Here is a 21938-nt window from a genome sequence, read left to right as displayed (position 1 = left end):
TCCTGATGTTTTGCATTACATAAAGTTTACTATATAAGCTTGATTTTCTTTGACGAAAAACTTGAATCTGAAATCTCAGTTCACCAAGTTAATTATGTTCTCAGTTGCTGGGGATGGATTTACATCTTGCTTAAGACCCATTGGACATTGAACTAGGTTCATATTGTTAGGAAACTTTAGGCTCTTTCTATAAATAAGGAGCTACCTCTTTATGAAAAAGAATTTTCTCCTCTTCTTAGACTTTAAGAACATATTTTCATAGAAATTTTGTATTCTAAGGTTCACTTTACTTTTGTAATCATCTTGGTGATGAACCTTCAATCAATGAAATCTCTTTTATATTTTTTTTTTCCATTTGATTTCATCTAAAGATTTCTACTAAACCTCAAGAATCTAATTCTTATATTCTTTTATTGTATTGATTCAACAAACATCACCAGCATAAACACTATTTTCGGATCAAACAGTTGGCGCTAGAAGGAGGGGGCAAAGAGAACTATCTTCGAAGCATATCAAACTTGGAAAAACCCTATGTCTAGGGTAAAAAAAAAAATCAATCGACTCTTTCTTCTTCCATGAAAACAAGAGTCTAAGAGAAAGGAGGGAGCTTTCTTCGAAAGCTTGGCTTTTGATGTCACCGGTGACCCACGAACAAGCCTCTCCATTGAAGGAGCAGAAGCCCAATTCCATGAGTTTCAACCCGGGCGACTTCTTAGCTGTGTCTATGTCTCGATCCATGGCGATCGGTGGAGACCAGAGATCGACAACGTGGAAGCCGTAACTGCGCTGGTTCTTCCTCGAGCTCGAAGCCAAGATGGAGACATCAATGGAGTTTCAATCGCCGCCGCCGTAAAGACGAGCCATCCTCGCAGCTTCCGCCATCTCCTTCACTCTTTTCTTCGGCGTATCCTCACCGTCCGTCAGAGATCTTACGGCTCCTGCGATCTCCTCAGCTTTCACTACGTCTCCGTTTGCAGCGACGTAATCTATACGCAGCTCCAGAGCTCGAGCCATCTCTGGATCCCTCAGGCGTTGTACGAACAAGCTTTCTCCGTCGGAATTTTCCGAAAGAACTAAAGAAACCCGTGACCGGATAGCTCCAGAGCCCGAGCTATCTCCCAAATCTCTAAAGCTATGTGTATTCTGAAGCTTCCGAAGCAGAGATACACAACTGATACTCACAGCTTCTTCTCTGTGGATCTCTCGAGCACAATGATGTATCTCTGGAGATTCTTCTCGGCCAAGTGGTGTAGCGATGTTTGGATCAGCTCCATTTCGAATTGCTGCTTCGGAAAGCTCGAGACTTTATCTTGGCAAAGCTCAAAGTTCTTAAAGACGACGAACTCATCCCGTAAGAATTCTCGGCGTAACCAAGACAGCGAGCTCGTACCCTAACTCCACCATTTCCAAAGAAGAGGCTGAGCGAGGGAGAGTTGAGAGGAGCAGCATATACAATCTCTACGCCGTCGTCACAAGCCTCTATGCATCGTAAGGGCACAAGACAGATGGAGAAGAGAAACAAAGAGGGATCTTGAACTAAACTCGTGGTTTGTGTTGTCAATAATCACCGTTTGGTTTTTGAATGATCTCTACCGTTATATAATCAGCTCAGACACGACGACATTGCCATTACTTCCAGGGTCAGGGTCACGAGTCTGAGTGTCTTGCTCTCAGCAGTCTCTCCATCTCGCCCTCAGCTCTGTTACAACTCCTTAAAACAGAGCGCCTTCAACTTCTACATCAAGACGCAAAGAAGGCCCAGCGTCTTCAAGCTCCATCACGGTAGACGTATGCGACATGGCCTCGCCTGCATCTCTATACATCGTCAGCAGCTTCAAATCCATAAGATCATCTGTCCCTAAAGAAAAAAAATCTCATCACGACCACTCATCAAAGATAAGTGTTTTATATACTTAAGTTATATGAGATAACTCAGCCTCGATTGTTTTATTGTTTGTGACCTGTCCATAATGCTTAGTAATTAATTAATTACTATTGTCATTTGCAACCGAGAACATTAAAAACAAGTTCAGTCACTTGCTTGTCAATTATACAAAACTTGGCTAGTTCTTTTGGTTAACCTTGATCTGATCATACTTTTTTTGTTATGAACCAGAGTTGATTAGATCGTTGAGCCAAAAAGAATCAACAAGTGACTGCTACTGTCATGTCCTCATGCTTGGAAAGGCGATCTCTCAGCTATGAGCTTGCCGGAAGCAGTACAAGCGACACAAACCAGCACGCTTTCTTAACATCATCATAGCCTGACGAACACACAAGCAAACAACTTGCTCGGCACACACGATCTCAACACGAGACTTCGGGTCGGCAATAGTTCGGTAAACGTGTATGTTAGGAACGAGTTTAAATTGAAGTTGCTTTTTATTAGGCAGTTTGCGGTCGACTCGCTTATTGTTAGATACGAGTTTATAAAAACTCATCTTTGGCTAGGCATGAGTTTACAGAAGCTCTCCTTCCACTAGGCACGAGTTCTCAGTAAACTCGCCTATGTCTTAGCATGAGTAATGTAAACTCGTCTTTCGCTAAGCACGAGTTTAAAGCAAACTCGCTTTTTACTAGGCACAAGTTCGAAATAAACTCGCCTAAACCGTCATAGGCATGATGTGTCTAGTTCATTGTCTAATAAACCCTATTCGTAAACTTCGCAGAGATCGATTCCATCTCTCTCAACGAACTTAGGGGGACATACTGTTGGGGATGGATTTACATCCTCCTCAAGGCCCATTAGACATTGAACTAGGCCCATATGGCTAGGAAGCCCTAGACTTCATCTTTCTATAAATAAGGAGCTACCTCCTTATGAGAAAGGATCTTCTCCTCTTCTTAGACTTTAAGAACATATTTTCATAGAGATTTTGTATTCTAAGGTTCACTTTACCTTTGTAATCATCTTGGTGATGAACCTTCAATCAATGAAATCTCTTTTATATTATTTTTCTGATTTGATTTCATCTAAAGATTTCTCCTAAGCCTCAAGAATCTAATTCTTATTCTTATATTCTTTTATTGTATTGATTCAACAAACATCAACAGCATAAACACCATTTTTGGATCAAACATAAATGTGGATGGGGAAGGAGCCAAAACACATAACACCTATAGAGTATACGAGTGCGATCGACCACTTTACCCATTTTGGAGTCATTAACTGTCGGTGCATGCATATCGTCCACTTTCATCGAATACTTCGCAACTATCCTGTTCTAACGAGCTTTATACTTTCGTTGACGTGATTGTCCCGATAAGAAATTGCTGCATTACAAGTTTCCAACTTAAAATCAATTGGTGATTAGTAGATTGGCCGTAACCTTTATATATTAATTAATGTCCTATTGAATTCTCGATGTGGGATATATATCTCTAATACCCTTCTTCGAAATGATGGCTATTATCGGCCAGAAATCTCGGAATTTTTAGGACATTTATAATCGGTGGAGCAAGTTTTTAGTACGACAGTTTTACCCGGTCGAGAGGGTCAAATACGACCTTTATACCCGGTCGGAAGGGTCATATTAGTTAGGGATTTAGGGTATTTAGGATCTAGACTCTAATATCATGTTAGATTCAGGTTTATCATGAGTTTCTAACTTAAAACTAATTGTTGATTAGTGGATTAGTCATAACCTTTTAAATATTAGTTAATGTCCTATTGAATTCCCGATATGGAATATATATCAGTAATAGAAATTTGTGCATAGACCATATACTCGAGAGTTATGAGTATTTCATGAGCACGTTCACTAATCGAGATTTAGATGCTTGCTTTCAGTCTAACTAACTAGTCATTTTAGATGAAGACTTTTGTTGGTATGAGATCTCACACTTGAATATATATAGTCATTATCTTCAAAGCTGCAAACGATGAGAACACCAGTTGAAATTCAACGGTCGAACTCAAGCCCTGAGCCCCATGAATCCCCAATAAAAGTCATTTGGTTGATCAGTTTGGTTCCCTGCTATTTCTACGAAGGTTTCTAATCATTCATGCCTTTTAAAAGCTATATATATGACTGAATTTAGTCTTGCTTCTTCTATATATGCCGCTTATGTTTCCAATCATCTATGCATTTCCCTAGTAATGGAGTTAGTAATTAATGGGTATATGGTTAACATGTTCGTTAATGGTTAATATGGGTGGCTGTATAGGCTGGATTTATTTTCCAATATTAAATCTAATGTGGCACAAGTAGGCCACAGACGAAGCAACTTGCCAAATCATTTTGTAAAGAAACACATAAATAGTTAGGTGACGGAATATATCGTTTGTTAACAGTTTCTCAAGTACATATTATTTAAATGCAAAAGCGATATATAGAAACTTTAGTTACATGAATCGGATCATAGAAAGATGTGTTGTAACTTGCACTAGTTTAAGTATAGAAAAAACGTTCAAATTGTTACTGATATCTACTTTCTTCGTCGTCACTACCAAGAGAAACAAAATATATTGTATAAATATATATATATATATAGTTATAATATACGAAGCATGATGAACCACGTTGCACCAGCTACTTGGTTATATGTTTATGGTGTTATGGACCAACTTGTACTCGTCTTTTTGCGCAACCCCAAGCCATACAAACTTTTATATTTGTGAAGCCGGAAGAACCACGAGAACTTCAGGTTGCCACAAAAATAATATAAGAAATGTAACGACCACAATGATGATGAATGGGGATCGATCGGTAGTTAAAGTTTGAAAATAGCATATGATCAAGAGTACTGTTAACCATTCTGTGACATATTTTTGTATAACATGTTTTTCAATATTACATAACCTATTTTAAATGCCAGTTTAATTTGCCACACCAAAAATTTAGTTCATTTGATCAAATATTCTATTAAAATCATTGAAATGTTCGTTTAGGTTTACTTTTGTTCATTCATATATATATATGACATTTGTGAATGGATTTGTCAATTAGCTAAATGAGGCTTCTCTTTAAATTCTGTAAATTTAAAATGGATAGTACTTGGTTGAGAAACGATAATTTAGGAGTGATAAAACAGGAAACACGATTACTCGAACACAAACAAATAAACGGTCGTGGCAGAGGTAACTATCAATAGTTCTGGAACCAACGCTCTTTTCACAATCTCAGTGGTCTTGGCCGCAACAGTTTCTTGGACGTTGAGTTATGTTTCTAAGTTTGTATGATCGATAGGATCCCAGCTGGAAAGAGATATGATAAGTATACACTACTATAAAGAATGTGTTAAGAGCTTTCTAGCATATATCTGTCTTCTAGTTTAGTGGTTTTCAAACCACCTTTTTCATTATTGGGGTTTCCAAACTAGTCATATGTACTAGCTCGCATATTGACGATTGACCATTAATCAATTGAAGTCAATAAAATGCTAGTTTCAAATCTAAAACATTATAGATCAATGATTTAATTTAAAAATTTCCAATCAAAAAATCATAAGTAGTACTCCAACTATAGTCCATTACAATATGTTTGTATAATTTGGTTCACATCTGTTAGGCACCTGCAAAAACTCGGTTGAGTTATTTAGCGAAAGATTTTATTCGAGTGTCATTATGCTAAAGTTGGTGGATATTATTCTCACATTTAGGAACAACCAAATGTCAAACTCTATTATCATTCTTTTAGTTTTATCACAGGGTGTTGACGAATAATATTATTCATGCCTAAGTGAATAAATGCAAAATATTATTCGCACATTAAGGAACACACTAAAATGTCAAACTCAAATATCATTTTTAATCATATATCATGGTCGACGAATATTGTTATTCGAAGCAAAATGTATCGTACAATTGCTTGGGACAACGGATGGTGGACTAGTACCGTACGTGATGGTGGTGCTATTAAAAGAACTTTGGGTTTGTTTCACTTTAGTGATTTAAATTAGAGAAATTAAACAGTTTGAACAATAGAGAATAAACTATATTTCATATGTTGATGACTGAGAGCTGGCTTCTTAATGTAGTCGTCGAGAGATGATTTGTTTGAAGGTGTCAAACTCAAACACCCTCTAAAATATGTGTGTTTGAAGGTCTTATACATGCATAAACATCCCTTAACAATGTAGATGATAATTTTATGACATGTTAATTAGACACTAAAATCATCTGTTGTTGAAGAATACTGATACGAAAAACCTTAACCTAAAAATATATTTTTTTAGAAAGAGTTGCATAAAGTTAGTCGCGCAAATGATGGAAACATAATTACAATATGAAAAGTTATCAACTAGTCTATAAATGTTACAAACAAATAAATGGTGCATGGTCTTCACTTAGTCACTCAGATAAATTGATGTTTCCATGGTTCTGGAGTAAATAAGAAGCATACCATAAATCATCGATGCAGAGTCTTATAGATATGTAGTTATGGATTAAGCCCATGCTTCTACTGCTTTCCCACAGGGCCCAGGCTGCATCTCAGGATAGAGAGTCACATAAGTCAAGTGTTTCAGTAGCTGAAGTTCGGTTAGTCATCACCACCACACAATAAACAATGACCCAATTGTAACTGTGAATGTGCGCGTCTTAAAGCCCATGGACTGCCACACTTGTTGTGGAAGGTCCTTGGCCCACCAGTCAAGGGTTTAACAGCTACAAACTCTTTTTTACTCTTAACTTTAGATTTAATTTTTATTTTCCTTTAATAATTTAATTTCTTAGATAGATTCCATAGATTCAGAAACAGAGGCGCAAGCACGACTCAACTCATTTCGCAGCGATGAATCTTCACCTCTCTCTCTTCTCCGTCGCTCTGATCTCTCTCCTCTGTCTCCACCACCACCACCATAGTGCTCTCGCATCTTCCCATTTCGAAGGCTTCGATGCCGAAGACGACGAGGACTCCACCGAGCTTCACCACTCGCTCACTCCTCCCCTCCTAACTCAATCCGAGTCGACAGTTCTAGATCCGGAACCCGATTCCACCCCGATCACTAAACCGGACCCTCCCCCGACTCAAACCGGCTCCAACAAGCCATCCCCAACCTCGTTCGATTTCTGGGACGAAGACGAGTTCGAGGGATTACCAGAAGACGAACCAACGGAGATTCCAGCTCCGATTGCTTCCGAATCACCTTCAGATCCACAGATTCCAGATCCAGAGGACACTGACACTCCCAAGAAGAAGAAGCTTTCCTCCTACACTGTAGAGATCGTCTGCGTCTCGATCTTGATCGCTTACCTAACCAACTACTTCCTCGGCAAGCGCGACAACGAGAGCCTCGCTCTCTCCTGGGCCTCCAAGTTCGGGCTCAAGGACGCGATCTTCGAGAAGAACTTCAGCCTCCTCGGCGTCGGCGAAGGAGATGACTCTCCTTTGTTGTTAAAAGAAGCGACGAACGTGTTTAAATTCTACGCGAGCGGGCGTAGGTACTGCCACGGGATGTTGGCGACCTTGGAGCTCAAGAGCAGGCACGATCTGATCTCCAGGCTCTTTAATTGCGTGGTGCCTTGTAAAGACGAGATCGGTTTCGAGGTTTATATGAACGACGAAGGTATGGATCATGTTGTGTTTGCGTTGGCGAGGAAGAAGGCGGCGAAAGGGATGTTTAAGGAGATGAGGGATCTGCAGAGGTTTGGAGGGATGGTGGCTGCTCCTGGTGGGAGGAAGTGGGTGGCGGAGGAGTTGGCTGTGGTCTCTGAGTCTAAGGAGGTGGCTGGGGATATGATCACTGACGTTGTGCTTGATCAGGTCTGATGCTTAATTTCTCTCGTTGTTTGATGATTGGCAATGATGCTGGTTAAGTTTAGTTTAGTGTCAGTAACCAATTTTAAAGGATGAGCGTACAAGTTCGTACCAAGTTTTGTGAAAATGAACTGGCTTTGGCTCTATATCTCGATATTCCCCGGCTGTATTGGTAATTTGGTTCACTTAAGGAGATATAGATTTTATGTAGTTATGTTGGATAAATGAGATATTCTTAAGCCAAAGGGATGTGCTTGATCAGAGTAAGAACAACAGTGAGATCAGTTAGCTTGGCTGTTCCCTTTTGTTAAGAACCATACCAGCTTCATTTTTTTTGGTTTGAATCGTTTGTCTCTCTGTCAAATTCTAGATGTGTAAGGTGAAAAATGTAGTGCAAGATTCCGCTAGTTTATCTTGTTATGATATGTGGAAGTAAGATCACTACCTGAGTTCAGAACGTTATGACGATAAAGTAATTTTTTAGTAAGCTTTGATGTTCCTCTCTCTGACATCAAAATACTCCGTAGCGTTTGATACTTTGTTTTTCTCTGATGTTTGATCACTAATCAAAAAATTGCATGCATACACTGTTAAAAAATGATGTTGCTGCGGCATGGATAGTGTTTAATGTTGTATATTTAGAATATATCTCCCAATTTTATATGTCAATTGTGACACAGTTGCCTTGAGCGAATGAATTGGTTGATGTGGAAAATGGATCTTAACTATTGGACTTTAGCTTGTTTGTTTTACTTGGCTTGTTGATGTGGGGCTATATGCTCAAATTATCTTTAATACTAATCAGATTTCAATGATGTAAATGCGCTCTGTAGGTTTTTGGTGACAAATCCTTCGAAAAGTTTGGCAAGTATTTTATTTCGATGCATTTTTCGGACCAACATCCTGGCAAACACAGGAAGATGCTGCTTTTCAAGTTTGCCTTGCCTGATGCTAAGCACATGGATGATATGGTCCGGTTGATAGCGCTAATTCCGTATTACATTGACTTAATTGGACGCTACAAGCTCAGCTCCCAGGTGCAGGGGAAAACATATTATCACTTTGTCACGTGTGAGTCAGGTTGAATAAACTTAAAACTACTGTCTGCAGGCACGGAACAAAACTGATGGAGCTAGGCAAAAGGTGGCGCAGGAAGCGTACAAGGAACTTGAGAGTGTGAGGCAAGAGGCATTGCAGAGAAAGAAAGCCGAAAAGAAGAGATTACTGGAGGAGGCAGAGGCAAAGCTTAGCGGTGAGGCTCTGAGGAAGAAAGAGGCAAAGGAACGTGCACGCCAGATGAAGAAGTCTATGCCAAAAGTTAAGATGAGTCGTGGTCACTAGACTCGAAGCATAGGGACGTCTCTCTAAGGTCACGCATTCTCATGTTTGCCATTGGAATAGATATTTTATTCCTCTACTTATTTTTTAGCCCTTTCGATTATAGATCTTTTCTCTTTGCTTTCGTGAACCTGCACTTGCACCGAGGCCGCTTTTCTTGTTCACTGGAAGTAACATCCTTCTCAGTTAGTTATTGCGCTAATAAAAAACCGGGCGGGCTGACCATGGGCTAATCAAGTCCAATTCATTTTGGGCGGGCTATGAACGTGCCCAATTAATAAATGGTCCATTTGGACAAAAGATCAATTGATACATGGTCTAATTGGGCGAAAACCAAATGGACAATGGGTGTCCATGAGCTTAATAAAACATAATTTCATGAGTTTAACAAAAGAAAACATAGCTTTACAATTTAACCCGAAAAAACAGTTTTATCGTTAAAATAAAAAAATAACGATTTTGATGTAAAACGTAATTTCATAAATTTGGCGGGAAAATGCAATTTCTCGGTTTTGGCGAGAAACATAATTTTTTGGTTTTAGCGGGAAAACGTAATTTTTCGGTTTTGGCAAGAAAACATAATTTCTCGGTTTTGGCAAGAAAACACAATTTCTCGGTTTTGGCGGGAAAACGCAATTTCTCGGTTTTAGCGGAAAAACGTAATTTCTCGGTTTTAACGAGAAAATGCAATTTCTCGGTTTTGGCGGGAAAACGCAATTTCTCGATTTTATCGGAAAAAATGCAATTTTCGGTTTTGGCGGGAAAACAAAATTTCTCGGTTTTGGCGAGAAAACACAATTTTTCGGTTTTGGCGGAAAAACGCAATTTCTCGATTTTGGCGGAAAAATGAAATTTCTCGATTTTGAGAGGAAAACATAGTTTTACAGTTTTGACAAGAAAAAAAATACTTTTATAATTTTGGAAAGTAAACATAATTTCAAAATTTTAGAAATAAAATCTAAACTAATAATTAAAAAATAATTATAAATATTATTGGGTGTCATGGTCTCTATTGGTTTTGGACATTTGTTTGTACCATTGTCCAATATGGACCACTCATTACTGTCCAAAACTGAAATGATCCAACTGGTCATGTCCAATTGGACCATGAACGGACCATTTGACAGCTACAACTGACGCATTAATGACATAAAATTTCTCTTGATTGTATTTTAAACGCCACCTCGTCTATGCGAAGGTCAAAGCTCAAGATTTTGTTCCTAATCTCACTTACTGAGTGAGGCTCCAGTGACAGTTGTAGCGTCCAAACTGGGGAGAGATCTGCAACAAAGACGCACCTTCTTCAACGCGAGGGTCAAATGGGTCGGAGACCCACCCAAATGGATCTCCCCATTATACTATGTTTTTATTATATGCAAATGTTTTACAAATTCATTTGAATTAAGCAATTATATACTCCTTCCGTTTCAAAAAGATTCATATTCTAGAAAAATAATTTGTTTCAAAAAAATACATTTTTTACCTTTTCAATCTATTATTTAATGAAAAATTGTTTAACTTCAAAAAGAATTAATGGTGTTTATTAGATCTCTATTGGTTAAAAAGTTATGGAAAATTGTTATTCACGATTGACATATAAAATCGGTATATATATTCTAAATGTACAACTACGAAAGACTAGCCATACAGAATCAAATTCATTCGACTTATGTGTACTCGTTTTGTATATTTATGAAAAGTATAAAGTTTCGAAGATGCAATTTCTAAGGGAAAATAATAGCGATGAGAATCACTGCAACATATTATTACGAATTAGAACATCTTCTGCAAGACTGCAACAATAGTTTGCTGCTTTGAAACGCCAAATAATTGTCTCAATCCAATCAAAGCCTACAAAATCATGTGTTTTCCATTGGATATATAAATTCAAAACCGTCTTATTTTCATCAATTTTTGTCTGTGAAATCAGCAACAATCAACACATACCGCCAAACCAAAGAGATAGGCGTCCCGGAGAGAACCTTCGTCAAAGTTTAACAAAAGGCACCTTAGCTGGTTTGATTTACTGAAGGTAATTCAATCGCTTCCGGGGTACAATTCAACATTCAATCAAGGAGTTCTTCAATCAGTTTCCGTTTCTTCCGAGAAATATAAAATTTACTTTTTACCAACAAATACTTCACACTTTGTAGTCTAACAATTATGGTTAGTGGTTATGAAATTTTTCATAGAAATAATTAATTATTTTTTTGAAATCAGAAATGAGAAAAAGCTCATATGTTCGTAAACATAACAATACATTCACAATTATACTAATATTCTTATACACTTATGTTACGTAAATTCACAATTTACATTCATATTACAATACTAATATCTCTCCAATTCAAGTTTACATAACATAATTATTATAGTTCTTAAAATTTTCAAACATGATCAATGACCCAAAATTTACATAACATTCTAAATTTACAACTACGAAAGACTAGCCATACGGAAGCAAAATTCATTCGGCTTATGTATAATAGTTTTGAATATTTATGAAAAGTATAAAGTTTCGAAGGTGCAATTTCTAAGGGAAAATAATAGCGATGAAGGAATCACTGCAACATATTATTATGAATTAGAACATCATCTGCAAGACTGCAACAATAGTGTGCTGCTTTGAAACGTCAATTGTCTCAATCCAATCAAAGCCTACAAAATCATGTGTTTTTCATTGGATATATAAATTCAAAACCGTCTTCTTTTCATCATTTGCTGTCTGTGAAGTCAACAACAATCAACACATATCGCGAAACAATCAACAATCAACACATATTGTAGAAAGACTAAAATAACAGATATCAAGATTTTCGAGAAACATTAGCCCAAAAAGAAATATATCAAACAATCTTTTGTCTAAATGGTGGAAATATCATTTAAATTCTCAGATTCTCTCAGTTTTCATTACTCCAAGAATTAATGGTTGTACAAATTAAGCACACCAAAGACATGAGAGAGAGAGAGAGAGAGAGAGAGAGAGAGAGAGAGAGAGAAGAGACTCGAAGACTGAGGAGGACTCACAACACCGCACCGCCACCGCCACTCTGGTCACGGCGGCGCCGAATCAAAGCACCGGAACAAAGAGACATGAGAGAAAAACGACCACAACGGCGCCGGAGACTCTGATGCATTTGTAAATAAACTTTTCAAGAAAGAGAGAACTAAGCCTAGAGAGAGAGAGAGTAAGAAAGAGAGAGAGAGAGAGAGAGAGAGAGAGAGAGAGAGAGAGAAGAGACTCGAAGACTGAGGAGGACTCACAACACCGCACCGCCACCGCCACTCTGGTCACGGCGGTGCCGAATCAAAGGACCGGAACAGAGAGAGAGAGACAGAGGGAGAGCTCATATAATCTGGTAAGAAACTAATGAAATATAATCGAAAAGAATTCACTAGTAGTCTGAAAAATGAGAACCTCACATCTACCACATGCAAAAAATAGTAGCTAATAAAACCATGTGTTTTGCATCTCTCAAAGAATTCATTCATCCACAGCTTGAACCCATTGTCGTTAGTGATGAGTATAGTATTCTAAGGAGGAGCTCGTGAGTTCTTTTCAAGAAATTCATCAGTGAGGTGTTGCATATGTTCATTAGCCATCTGATCACAAAGCAAACATAAGTGACTATGTACCGGAAGTGAAAAAAGCTTACAAAGGGTTTTCTGGATCGCCATAGTGCATCGTGAACGTTTCTATCCTCTTTTGGGTGTGGATCACCCACATATCGAACAATAGCATTCAAAGTAAGTTCACCTATGTAACTCTCTTTTTTTTTGAATAAATGTTAAATTTTATTCATCCAAACAAACTGTTTTACATATTATGTGACTACGAGGAAGAAACTTACTGGAATAAACAAAACTTCTATTTAGAAATCATCTAGTTCCGAACCATACTCTTAGCCCGGCCATCTTGTGATGGTCAGCATAGTGTATGGGGTGTTGCATATCTCCATGTTTTTTCATATTTCTTTCCCACCAGATTGTATGAGCAGTAGCTTGGAAAGTGTACCTCGATAATAATAACCTTACATACTCCTGTCTATTATCAAGCAAGAGAGTAACAATATCTTCCCATTCATCTGTGTATCTCGATTGAAGCAATCCTCTCACAAGCTTCTGCAAGATTTGACTTGAGTATGAACAAGAGAAGAACAGATGATTGCGTGTCTCCATACTTTGTTGACATAGAACACAGATAGGATTGATGGTTGGATTCCACTTGAGCATTCTATCACACGTTGATAACCTGTCTCTCATTGCTGTCCATATGTGAAAAGAATACTTAGGAGTAGCATGCTTGAACCAGACCCCTCTATTCCATCCTTGTGTTGCCATATACTTTCCTGATCTCGAGCCAGGTATTCTTTGAAGAGAAAGCCTTCTTATAAACCTATACTTTACTCCTCCACAACGCAATATCTTCCACCTGATGATTCTCATTTTTTACCTTCTCAAGTTCATCTTCAATCTTGTTCAGTATGGTTCCTCTGAATCATTCCAAATGCTCCAACATTAGGACCGTTCAACGCTTATTTGCCGGAAACTACAACTGTTTTTTGGCTTATTCAGTTAAGCCTTTTGAAATACCACTCCTGGTCACTTCTGCAGAGGGGCTCTGGGAAAGCTTACTTGCAGGTGTTTTGTTTTTTTTGTTTTTTGTTCTCTCATCTTCCACTACATAACCACCAAACTAATTACGCTGAACTTTTTTTTTGTCCTCCCCAGTTTCAGAGACAAGAAGACATACTCTTCAGAAGTTCAGTGAAAGTGAAAGGGTTGTTGTATCTACCGGAATGTTTTGTTGCAAATTGTGTTTATGTTTGCAAAACCCTGGATGTTTTCAATAAGCATCTCCCAGATAAAGAACATACAAAGGAAGTACGCGCATGCTCTCCCTTTGTATCAGTTGATTGTCTAACCATTTGAGCAACAACCTGTTTAATTCTTTCTACTCGTTGTCAAACAGGAAAACAGAATCGATACGCATTCTCAATCTGCCAAGCGCTAGCGAAGGCTATATAAAATATCCAACTACCATGATAAGGCAAGTTTTTTCTTAATAATGACATAGATTCTCAACAAAGAAAAATGTAAATACATGTCCAAATACTCGTATGTTTCATTTCATTATATACATGTTGTAGGTAGGATATCCTCCCAAGACCATTACGTTTTTACTAGACGTTGAAACTGTGTTTTACTAAAATGAAGCTCGCTCTTGTTTTCCTCTCTAGTCTATGTTTCTTTTTGAAGTACTTATTTCTCGTTGTTTTTATTTCTTACGATTTATTATTGAATTTTTGTTTAGTACGTTTATTATTGATTGTGCAACTTAATAATCATTGGGATTAATCTTTGTTTTTTAATCTATGGGAATAATTTGAAAATGTGTTATCATGTTCACGTGAGATCATGTGATTATTCTACCAAGTTACCTTGGAAGAGGAGAAAATAACAGTAGTGCAGGAATCACATAAAAACATAATTCTGTAAAAACATTGCTGCTTTCTCGAACCATAAATAATACTCGTTCACAAGCGTTGCTTCTTAATTCATGTGTCTGTGAAGTCAGCATCAATCACATCATCACCACCTTTCCCGGTTGAGTCTGCTGATGAAGCATCTTCACCTCCAGGGGAAGGACCTGCACCTGCTGCTCCAGCTCCAGGCTGGTTGTACATCGACTGGCCAATCTGCATCACTTCTTGGTTAAGAGCAGCCATTGTGTCCTTGATTTCTTGAGTGGTTCCACTTGCAAGCTTGTCCTTCAGCTCTTGTAGCTTGGCCTCCACCTTCTCTTTCACTTCACCTGGAATCTTCTCTCCGAGTTCTTTAAGTTGCTTCTCTGTCTGGTACACCACTGAGTCCGCTTGGTTCTTTGTGTCAATTGCTTCTCTCTTCTCCTTGTCATCCTTTGCAAACCTTTCTGCTTCTTGGACCATTTGCTCTACCTGTACCGTCAATTCACAGCCACTTTTGTTAACATGAACAGGAATGAATACTAGAGAAACAGAACACTAATATGATCATGGACATATCTACCAATGCGTATCAAAGTTAGACATAGATATTAACTAAATCAATGTGGTTTGATTTTTTAAATTGTACGAACCTCGTCCTTAGGCAATGTACTGGCACCAGTAATGGTGATGTCTTGTTTCTTTCCAGTGCCTTTGTCACTAGCACTGACAGATAGAATACCATTGGCATCGATGTCAAATTTGACTTCGATTTGTGGAACTCCACGTGGTGCTGGTGGGATACCATCTAGACGGAAGCTGCCAAGAGACTTGTTATCCCGGACAAACTCCCTCTCCCCTTGGAGCACATTAATCTCAACACTTGTCTGTCCATCAGCAGCAGTAGAGAAGACTTCTGACTTAGAGGTAGGCAGAGTTGAGTTCCTTGGAATAATCTTGGTCATAACACCACCAAGTGTTTCTAAACCAATGGAAAGCGGCGTCACGTCGAGAAGGACAATGTCGCTCACATCTCCAGCCAGAACCCCAGCCTGTAATCAAAATAAAATGGTACTTTATGAGACTCACTGCAGTGAAACAAAAGTTCATGGCCATAAAATGACCAAGACCTTGATCTTTTGTTAGCGCTAGCATACGAATAAGCAATTTTCCTTGATAACTATGAACGCAAACATAATTTGCATTTCAAAAAGTATACTATTAAACAACGAACATGATTTCTATTAACAATTGACGAGAACACACCTGGACCGCAGCACCTAGAGCTACAACCTCATCAGGGTTTACTGTGACATTGGGTTCTTTCCCAGTCAGCTTCCTGACGACTTCCTGAACAGCAGGAATACGTGTGGATCCACCAACAAGGATCACTTCATCAATATCCTTAAAGCTGAGCTTTGCATCTCTCAGCGAATTCTCAACGGGAGTCTTACACCTATAAGGCAGAGACAGGGATAAGAAACTTAGGCCGCCATAGTTAATCAAAAGCATTAGAATGATCACATAGCAATAGAATGACTTTTCCAGATATTAATACGTCACAACAGCTATGAGTAAATTACCTGTCGAGTAAATCTGAGCACAGTTCTTCGAACTTGGCACGTGTGAGGGTGGTTTCTATGTGTTTAGGTCCATCAGCCGTGGCCGTGATAAATGGCAAGCTGGTCACATAAATTATATTGATCAGAATATGCATGCTTGTGAAAAAACTACATCAACGTTTTGGTAAGAAATTAATTGTACCTCATATTCGTTTGAGTGAGGGAGGATAGCTCGATTTTGGCTTTTTCTGCTGCTTCTGTCAGCCTCTGAAGTGCTTGTTTGTCTTTCAGAAGATCAATGCCTTCATCTTTTTTGAAGTTAGAAGCAAGCCAATCAACAACTCTCTGCATTCAAAAGTTAAATCTATCAAGTAAAGTACCGAAGAGAGAGTAAACAGATTCAAAGCTCATAATTAAACTCACCTTGTCAAAATCATCACCACCCAAATGTGTGTCACCAGAAGTAGAAAGTACTTCAAACACACCATCACCAACCTCAAGCACTGTATAACAAGAAACATAACCAAATACATATATTAAGAGGTGCCAAACATCAAAAGACGGTAAAAGCCAAAATCTTTAATGTCAAGTACCTGAGACATCAAAGGTACCACCACCAAGATCAAAGACTAGAATAGTCTCATTGCTTTTTCTCTCAAAACCATAAGCCAAAGAAGCAGCCGTGGGTTCATTGATAATACGAAGAACTTCCAAACCAGCAATGCGACCAGCATCTTTAGTAGCTGTCCTCTGCGAGTCATTAAAGTAAGCAGGCACCGTAACAACAGCCTTAGTCACTTTCTCATTCAAGAACCTCGAAGCGTCATCCACAAGCTTCCTCAAAACCTACAAACAAACACACACAAGCCCTATAAACAAGAAACAACACACATCAAAAACTCCTCAACAGAATCTCAACTTTACAAATACCTGAGCTGAAATCTCCTCAGCAGCAAACTGTTTCCCAATCGCTGGACACTCGAGCTTAACGTTCCCGTTATCATCCTTCACAACTCTGTAAGACACCTGCTTAGCCTCCTCATCAACCTCATTCATCCTCCTACCAATAAACCTCTTCACCGAGAAGAACGTGTTCTCCGGATTAACAACCGCCTGCCTCTTCGCAATCTGCCCCACGAGCCTGTCACCGCTCTTCGTGTACGCCACCACAGACGGCGTCGTCCTCTGACCTTCGGCGTTCGTCACAATCGTCGGCTTTCCTCCTTCCATGGCAGCTACGGCGGAGTTCGTCGTTCCCAAATCGATCCCAACGACCTTCTCGTTCGCCACGCGGACCGGACCTACGGCGTATCTGGAGCCTTTCCGGCTGTTCATTTTCAGGAAGGCGGAGGTCTGGGCTGAGAAAGGACCGGTCCTGGTGCCGAAGAAGGCGCTTCTCGGCTTGAGGTTAGCTTTGGCATTGAGATTCCTCTTGGAAGAGGCGGCGAATCCAATTCCGCCGAGGACGTGAATCTGAGCGGTGGAGGAAGCCATTTTTTTGAGCTTACGAGAGAAGGAGAGGCGACGACGTGAGTGGAGAGAGGGAGAGAGATGAGAAGGAGCGGTTGAAGAAAAACCCTAGTGGTGGTGGTAGGTGAATGGAGGAAGAAGATAAGAAAACGGTGGAGACTGGAGTGGCGGTAGAAGATTCTGGAATGGGCCTTGTATGGGCTTTAAAAGCCCTTACCTGTATCACATCACTTTTACACAGAACCGACATTTGTATTTACCAAAATCCTGATGGGGCGTATTTAGTATACTACTATTTAACAAGATTTTTAGTGAATTTATTTTTAGTAACGTTTTTTTTGTTAACTTTGTGATTTTAAAATTCTTATTTTAACTAAAACACAGTAAAAATCCATTTAAATTACCTGATTTGGAATCTTATATTTTAATAAGATAGATTTTCATTACAAATTTCTTTAAATAAAAGGTATATTTTTCAAATTTCAAACACACAAAAAGGGTATCTATCAAAAATATGAAATTAAGTATTCAAAATAGATTTTTAGGTTTCAAACATGTATTTCGGGTACGGTTTTGAAGAATATTCGGATTACCAGGAAACAGTGAAAAACCATGAAGACATGCAACCGGTTCTGCAAGTGACGGAATTGAACCTGATCACGGCTCAGCAAGAACCATTGAAGGAGAGAATTAGGGTCTTGTTATCTGTTGGAACAGCCTTCGTTCAGGCGAAGCTAGGCGTTACTCTCAACCCACTTGTTAAAGATGAGATTCTTCAATCCGGTTCGATCCTTGATCATTTCGTTTGTAGTGAGATCCAAAAGAAAAAGTAAGTAACCTTTTTTGATTTGTATCTGGTAAAATGATAAATGATTTATAGAAGAAGATTTATATAGTTAGCTAGGATCTTTCGTTTAAATGTTAGGATTGTTGTTCTTGGCGCAACTGGAAGTGATTAAGACGAGTTCTTATATAATTGGAGATCACGTACGAGCACCACGAAAGGCTAGTGATCAGCATGGAGGAGAGACTCTGGTAACAAGTCAAATACAAGTAGTAGTTTTGAGCAACATGGTAGGGGTGATTTGAGTGGCGGTCGTAAAGTCAACAACACCCGAGATATAGGGACAAGTCAATGTGTTAGGTGTGAAGATAACTTCTCACTCAAGTCACTCTTTATTGACGGATTACCAGATTGTAGTTTATCTAGTTTCAAGGGGGAAGTTGCAGCCTGCTCAGAAGAAGTTTAATCATCTCGCTAGCGACTACGAAACCACGCTGGATAATGCATCAACGACACAACAATGCTACGAGGAGGACGCTGCTGCCATTCGTCAGAAGCAGTACAATTTCCGTTCCATAGGTGAAATTGAAATCATGGACACTAACAGCATCATTGATGTGATTGGCATTGTGTCTCTATCAGTCTTACTGGATCGATAATGAAGAAAATCGGGACTGAGACACAGAAAAGATTTCCCCAGTTGAAAGATATGTAAGGTCCAAGTGTAGAGGTCAGGTGACCCGTGACCATGTGGGGTAACTTCTCAATGCAGAAGGACAAAGGCTGCAAAGTCTTTGCGAGTTCTTGCTGTTAAGGCGGGCAGGATCAGTGAGTTTAACGGAAAGGCAGTGAGCACCATTGGATCCAGTCAACTGTTCGTTGAGCCAGATCTTGTTGAAGCTCGTAAGCTGAAGGAATGGTGTGAGAGAGAAGGAAGGAGTGCTCCTTGTTTCTCGATATCAAAAGAGTTTTCCGGTAGTGGCAAAGTAGATGTTCGTAAAACAATTTCTCAAATTAAGGATGAGAAACTAGGGACCTCGGAAAAAAACTGACTGGATTACAGTCAATGCCACTATTATATACATGAAGGTAGACCAACTTCTACTACACAGCTTGTCCTCCTATCATGAACGGTGATCGTCCTTGCAATTAAAAGTTGACAGAGAACAGAGAACAGAGATGGGAGCGGTGTGAAAAGTGTGATGAATGCGTTGATGAATGTGACTATAGGTATATACTGCAGCTCCAGTTACAAGACTATACACAGCATTCCAAGAGGCTGGTGAAGAGATAATGGGCATGCCTGCTAAAGATTTGTATATTATGTGAAGCATGAACACAATGACCAATTCTTTGACCAGATTATAGTTGGTAATCCTTTTTGTGGAGCCTTTGTTGTACTTTATGCACCCAATGTCATGAATTATATTAAAAACAACTAGATGTGTATCTCAGGTGACAAACCCAACAACTCAGAATCCTTCAATACAACTTTCCAAAACAAACAAATTCAATACAAGAAAAGGCAAGACCTCTTTGTCCCAGTCCCACATTTCATCCGCTTCAGTTTTGAGTTCATGACAGTCTTGACTAGTAGCTACTATGACCTTGTGTTGTGCATCTCTCAAATCAGCCAACCACGGTGTGAACCCATTCTCGTTAGTGATGAGAAGAACATTCTGAGGAGGTAGATTCTGTTCAAGAAATGCTCTAAAGAGGCCTTCAATACAGTCATCAGCTATCTGATTACCAAATGTACCCGCAGGTCCTGCAACGAAGCAAGCATATCTAACTATGAAATAGATGTGAAAAAAAAAGAAAGGAAAAGCTTACAAAAAAAGAAAGAAAAGGTTCCGATCGAATGTGACCCCAACAGTGTATCTACGGATAGTCTTTCATCATGGCTATGGAAACAAGGTCCCAGAGCATATAATGCATGTAAAAAATAAAATAAAAAACATAAAATTATTTGACAATAGAGATGGAAGGCTAGTTACATGTACCTCTAAGTTAGAAAAGAGAAGCTGGATGAATTGGCATCTATGTTTTCATAGTCGCAATGAAACACTCCTTCGACGTCTGACATCGTCTGTGATCTGCTTAATTTGTACAACCATTCATTCGAGGAGTAATGAAAACTGAGAAAATCTGAGAATTTCAGTGACATTTTCACAATTTAGACAAATGATTGTTTTAGTCTCCCTACTATATATATATATATATATATATATATATTCACTGAATTAAATTGTTAGAGATCGGATCTCTATTATATTATTGCATTGTTCCACAAATTTACAAAATATGATTCTAGAACATAGACTTCTGAGAGCAATTACTCTATCTAATTTGTTATTTTTCATAGATGAAAGCCAATCTACAAAACTGGAAACTATTCTTGGTATTTTTGGGTGTTTTAAATCCATAGTAAAAATAATTTTATGTTATATATTTTGTTTTTATAGGGGAGAATACTTCTTTCTACGAAATTGTATTTGATGCAAAGTATCTGAATCTCTTTCATTGATCATGTTTGAAAATTTTAAGAACTATAATAATTCTGTTATGTAAACTTGAATTGGAGGATATTAGTATATTAATATAATATAATAGTAAATTGTGAATTTAAGTAAACATAAGTGTATATATTAGTATGATCGTGAATGTATTGTTATGTTTACTAACTTAGCTTTTTCTCATTTCTGATTTCAAAAAAATATATTAATTCTAAGAAAATATCATAACCACGAACCATAATTGGTAGACTATAAAGTGTGAATTATTTGTTGGTAAAAAGTGAATTTTATATTTCTAGGAAGAATAAGAAACTGATTGAGGAACTCCTTGATTGAATGTTGAATGACACACCTGAAGCTATTGAATTACTCTGTTTTACCTTTTATCATTCTTCTTATCTCCCTCTACTCTCTCTCTCAAAATCTAATTTCACTTTTTGGCTATTTAGTAAATAAGCCCATAACAAAAAACTTTTTCTTTATAATTTTTTTTTCTCTTCAAACATTTTTTTTAAAAAAAATCATCAATGCAAAATTTCTCCTTCCAACAATACTTATTTTTTAGGATTTTTAATGAGTTTATTTGTGAAATAGCAAAAAAGAAAAAGAAAAATTGGTTTTGTAGAAAGAATGTAGAGAAAGATAGAAAGAGAAAAGATGAGAGAAAAGAGGAGAGAAAATATTATTTTGGTTAGTAAATGAATTTTAGATTTTTTGGTGTTATATCATGCAATTTTACTTTTCTCTTCTGTTTTTTAATTCCAGATTTTCAAATTTTTGGAAAAAATGAAAAAGAATTTGAGAAAGTAGGAGAGCGGAGGTGTTTTTAGTTAGTTAGTGAATTTTGTTTTTTTTGTGTCTATTGGGTGCAATTTTTCTTTTATTATTTAGAAGAAAATTTCTTATTATTTTGGATGCTTTTTGTAAAATTCGATGATACAAAATGAAAGAAAAATAGAGGTATTTATAGCTTCTAAAGTATACAAAACATGTGCATATAATTTTTTTTTATATATATATATGTATATATATAGAGAACTCCATGTGCAAGTGCATGGGGCTCGACGATTCTTGGTCGAGTTTTACACTAAGGACAATCTTGG

General features: G+C 38.0%; 2 protein-coding genes and 1 pseudogene across 2 annotated transcripts; 2 read left to right on the top strand and 1 right to left on the bottom strand.

Annotated features, from left to right (window-relative positions):
- The first annotated feature begins 6659 nt into the window (after positions 1-6659).
- Positions 6660-9168, top strand: LOC106306915 (uncharacterized protein At5g49945-like). The gene is made up of 3 exons (XM_013743704.1): positions 6660-7706; positions 8534-8737; positions 8811-9168. The coding sequence occupies exons 1-3, from the start codon at positions 6735-6737 to the stop codon at positions 9039-9041; spliced, it is 1407 nt and encodes a 468-aa protein (XP_013599158.1). The 5' UTR covers positions 6660-6734; the 3' UTR covers positions 9042-9168.
- A 5275-nt stretch (positions 9169-14443) lies between these two features.
- On the bottom strand, positions 14444-17697 carry LOC106306084 (heat shock 70 kDa protein 6, chloroplastic-like). Its single transcript, XM_013742553.1, has 8 exons — positions 16996-17697; positions 16659-16911; positions 16489-16568; positions 16268-16410; positions 16087-16185; positions 15770-15959; positions 15157-15555; positions 14444-14995 (listed from the first exon to the last, which is right to left on the bottom strand). Exons 1-8 carry the CDS (start codon positions 17557-17559, stop codon positions 14597-14599), a joined length of 2127 nt encoding a protein of 708 aa, XP_013598007.1. The 5' UTR covers positions 17560-17697; the 3' UTR covers positions 14444-14596.
- Positions 17698-18089: 392 nt separating this feature from the next.
- Positions 18090-20010, top strand: LOC106303376 (annotated as a pseudogene).
- Positions 20011-21938: the final 1928 nt, after the last annotated feature.

This window comes from Brassica oleracea, chromosome C7 (genome assembly GCF_000695525.1).
Source record: "Brassica oleracea var. oleracea cultivar TO1000 chromosome C7, BOL, whole genome shotgun sequence".
In the NCBI taxonomy this organism is placed as follows: domain Eukaryota; kingdom Viridiplantae; phylum Streptophyta; class Magnoliopsida; order Brassicales; family Brassicaceae; genus Brassica; species Brassica oleracea.
The sequence above is the reverse complement of the archived record's forward strand: the minus strand, read 5'-3'. Positions and strand labels throughout refer to the sequence as shown.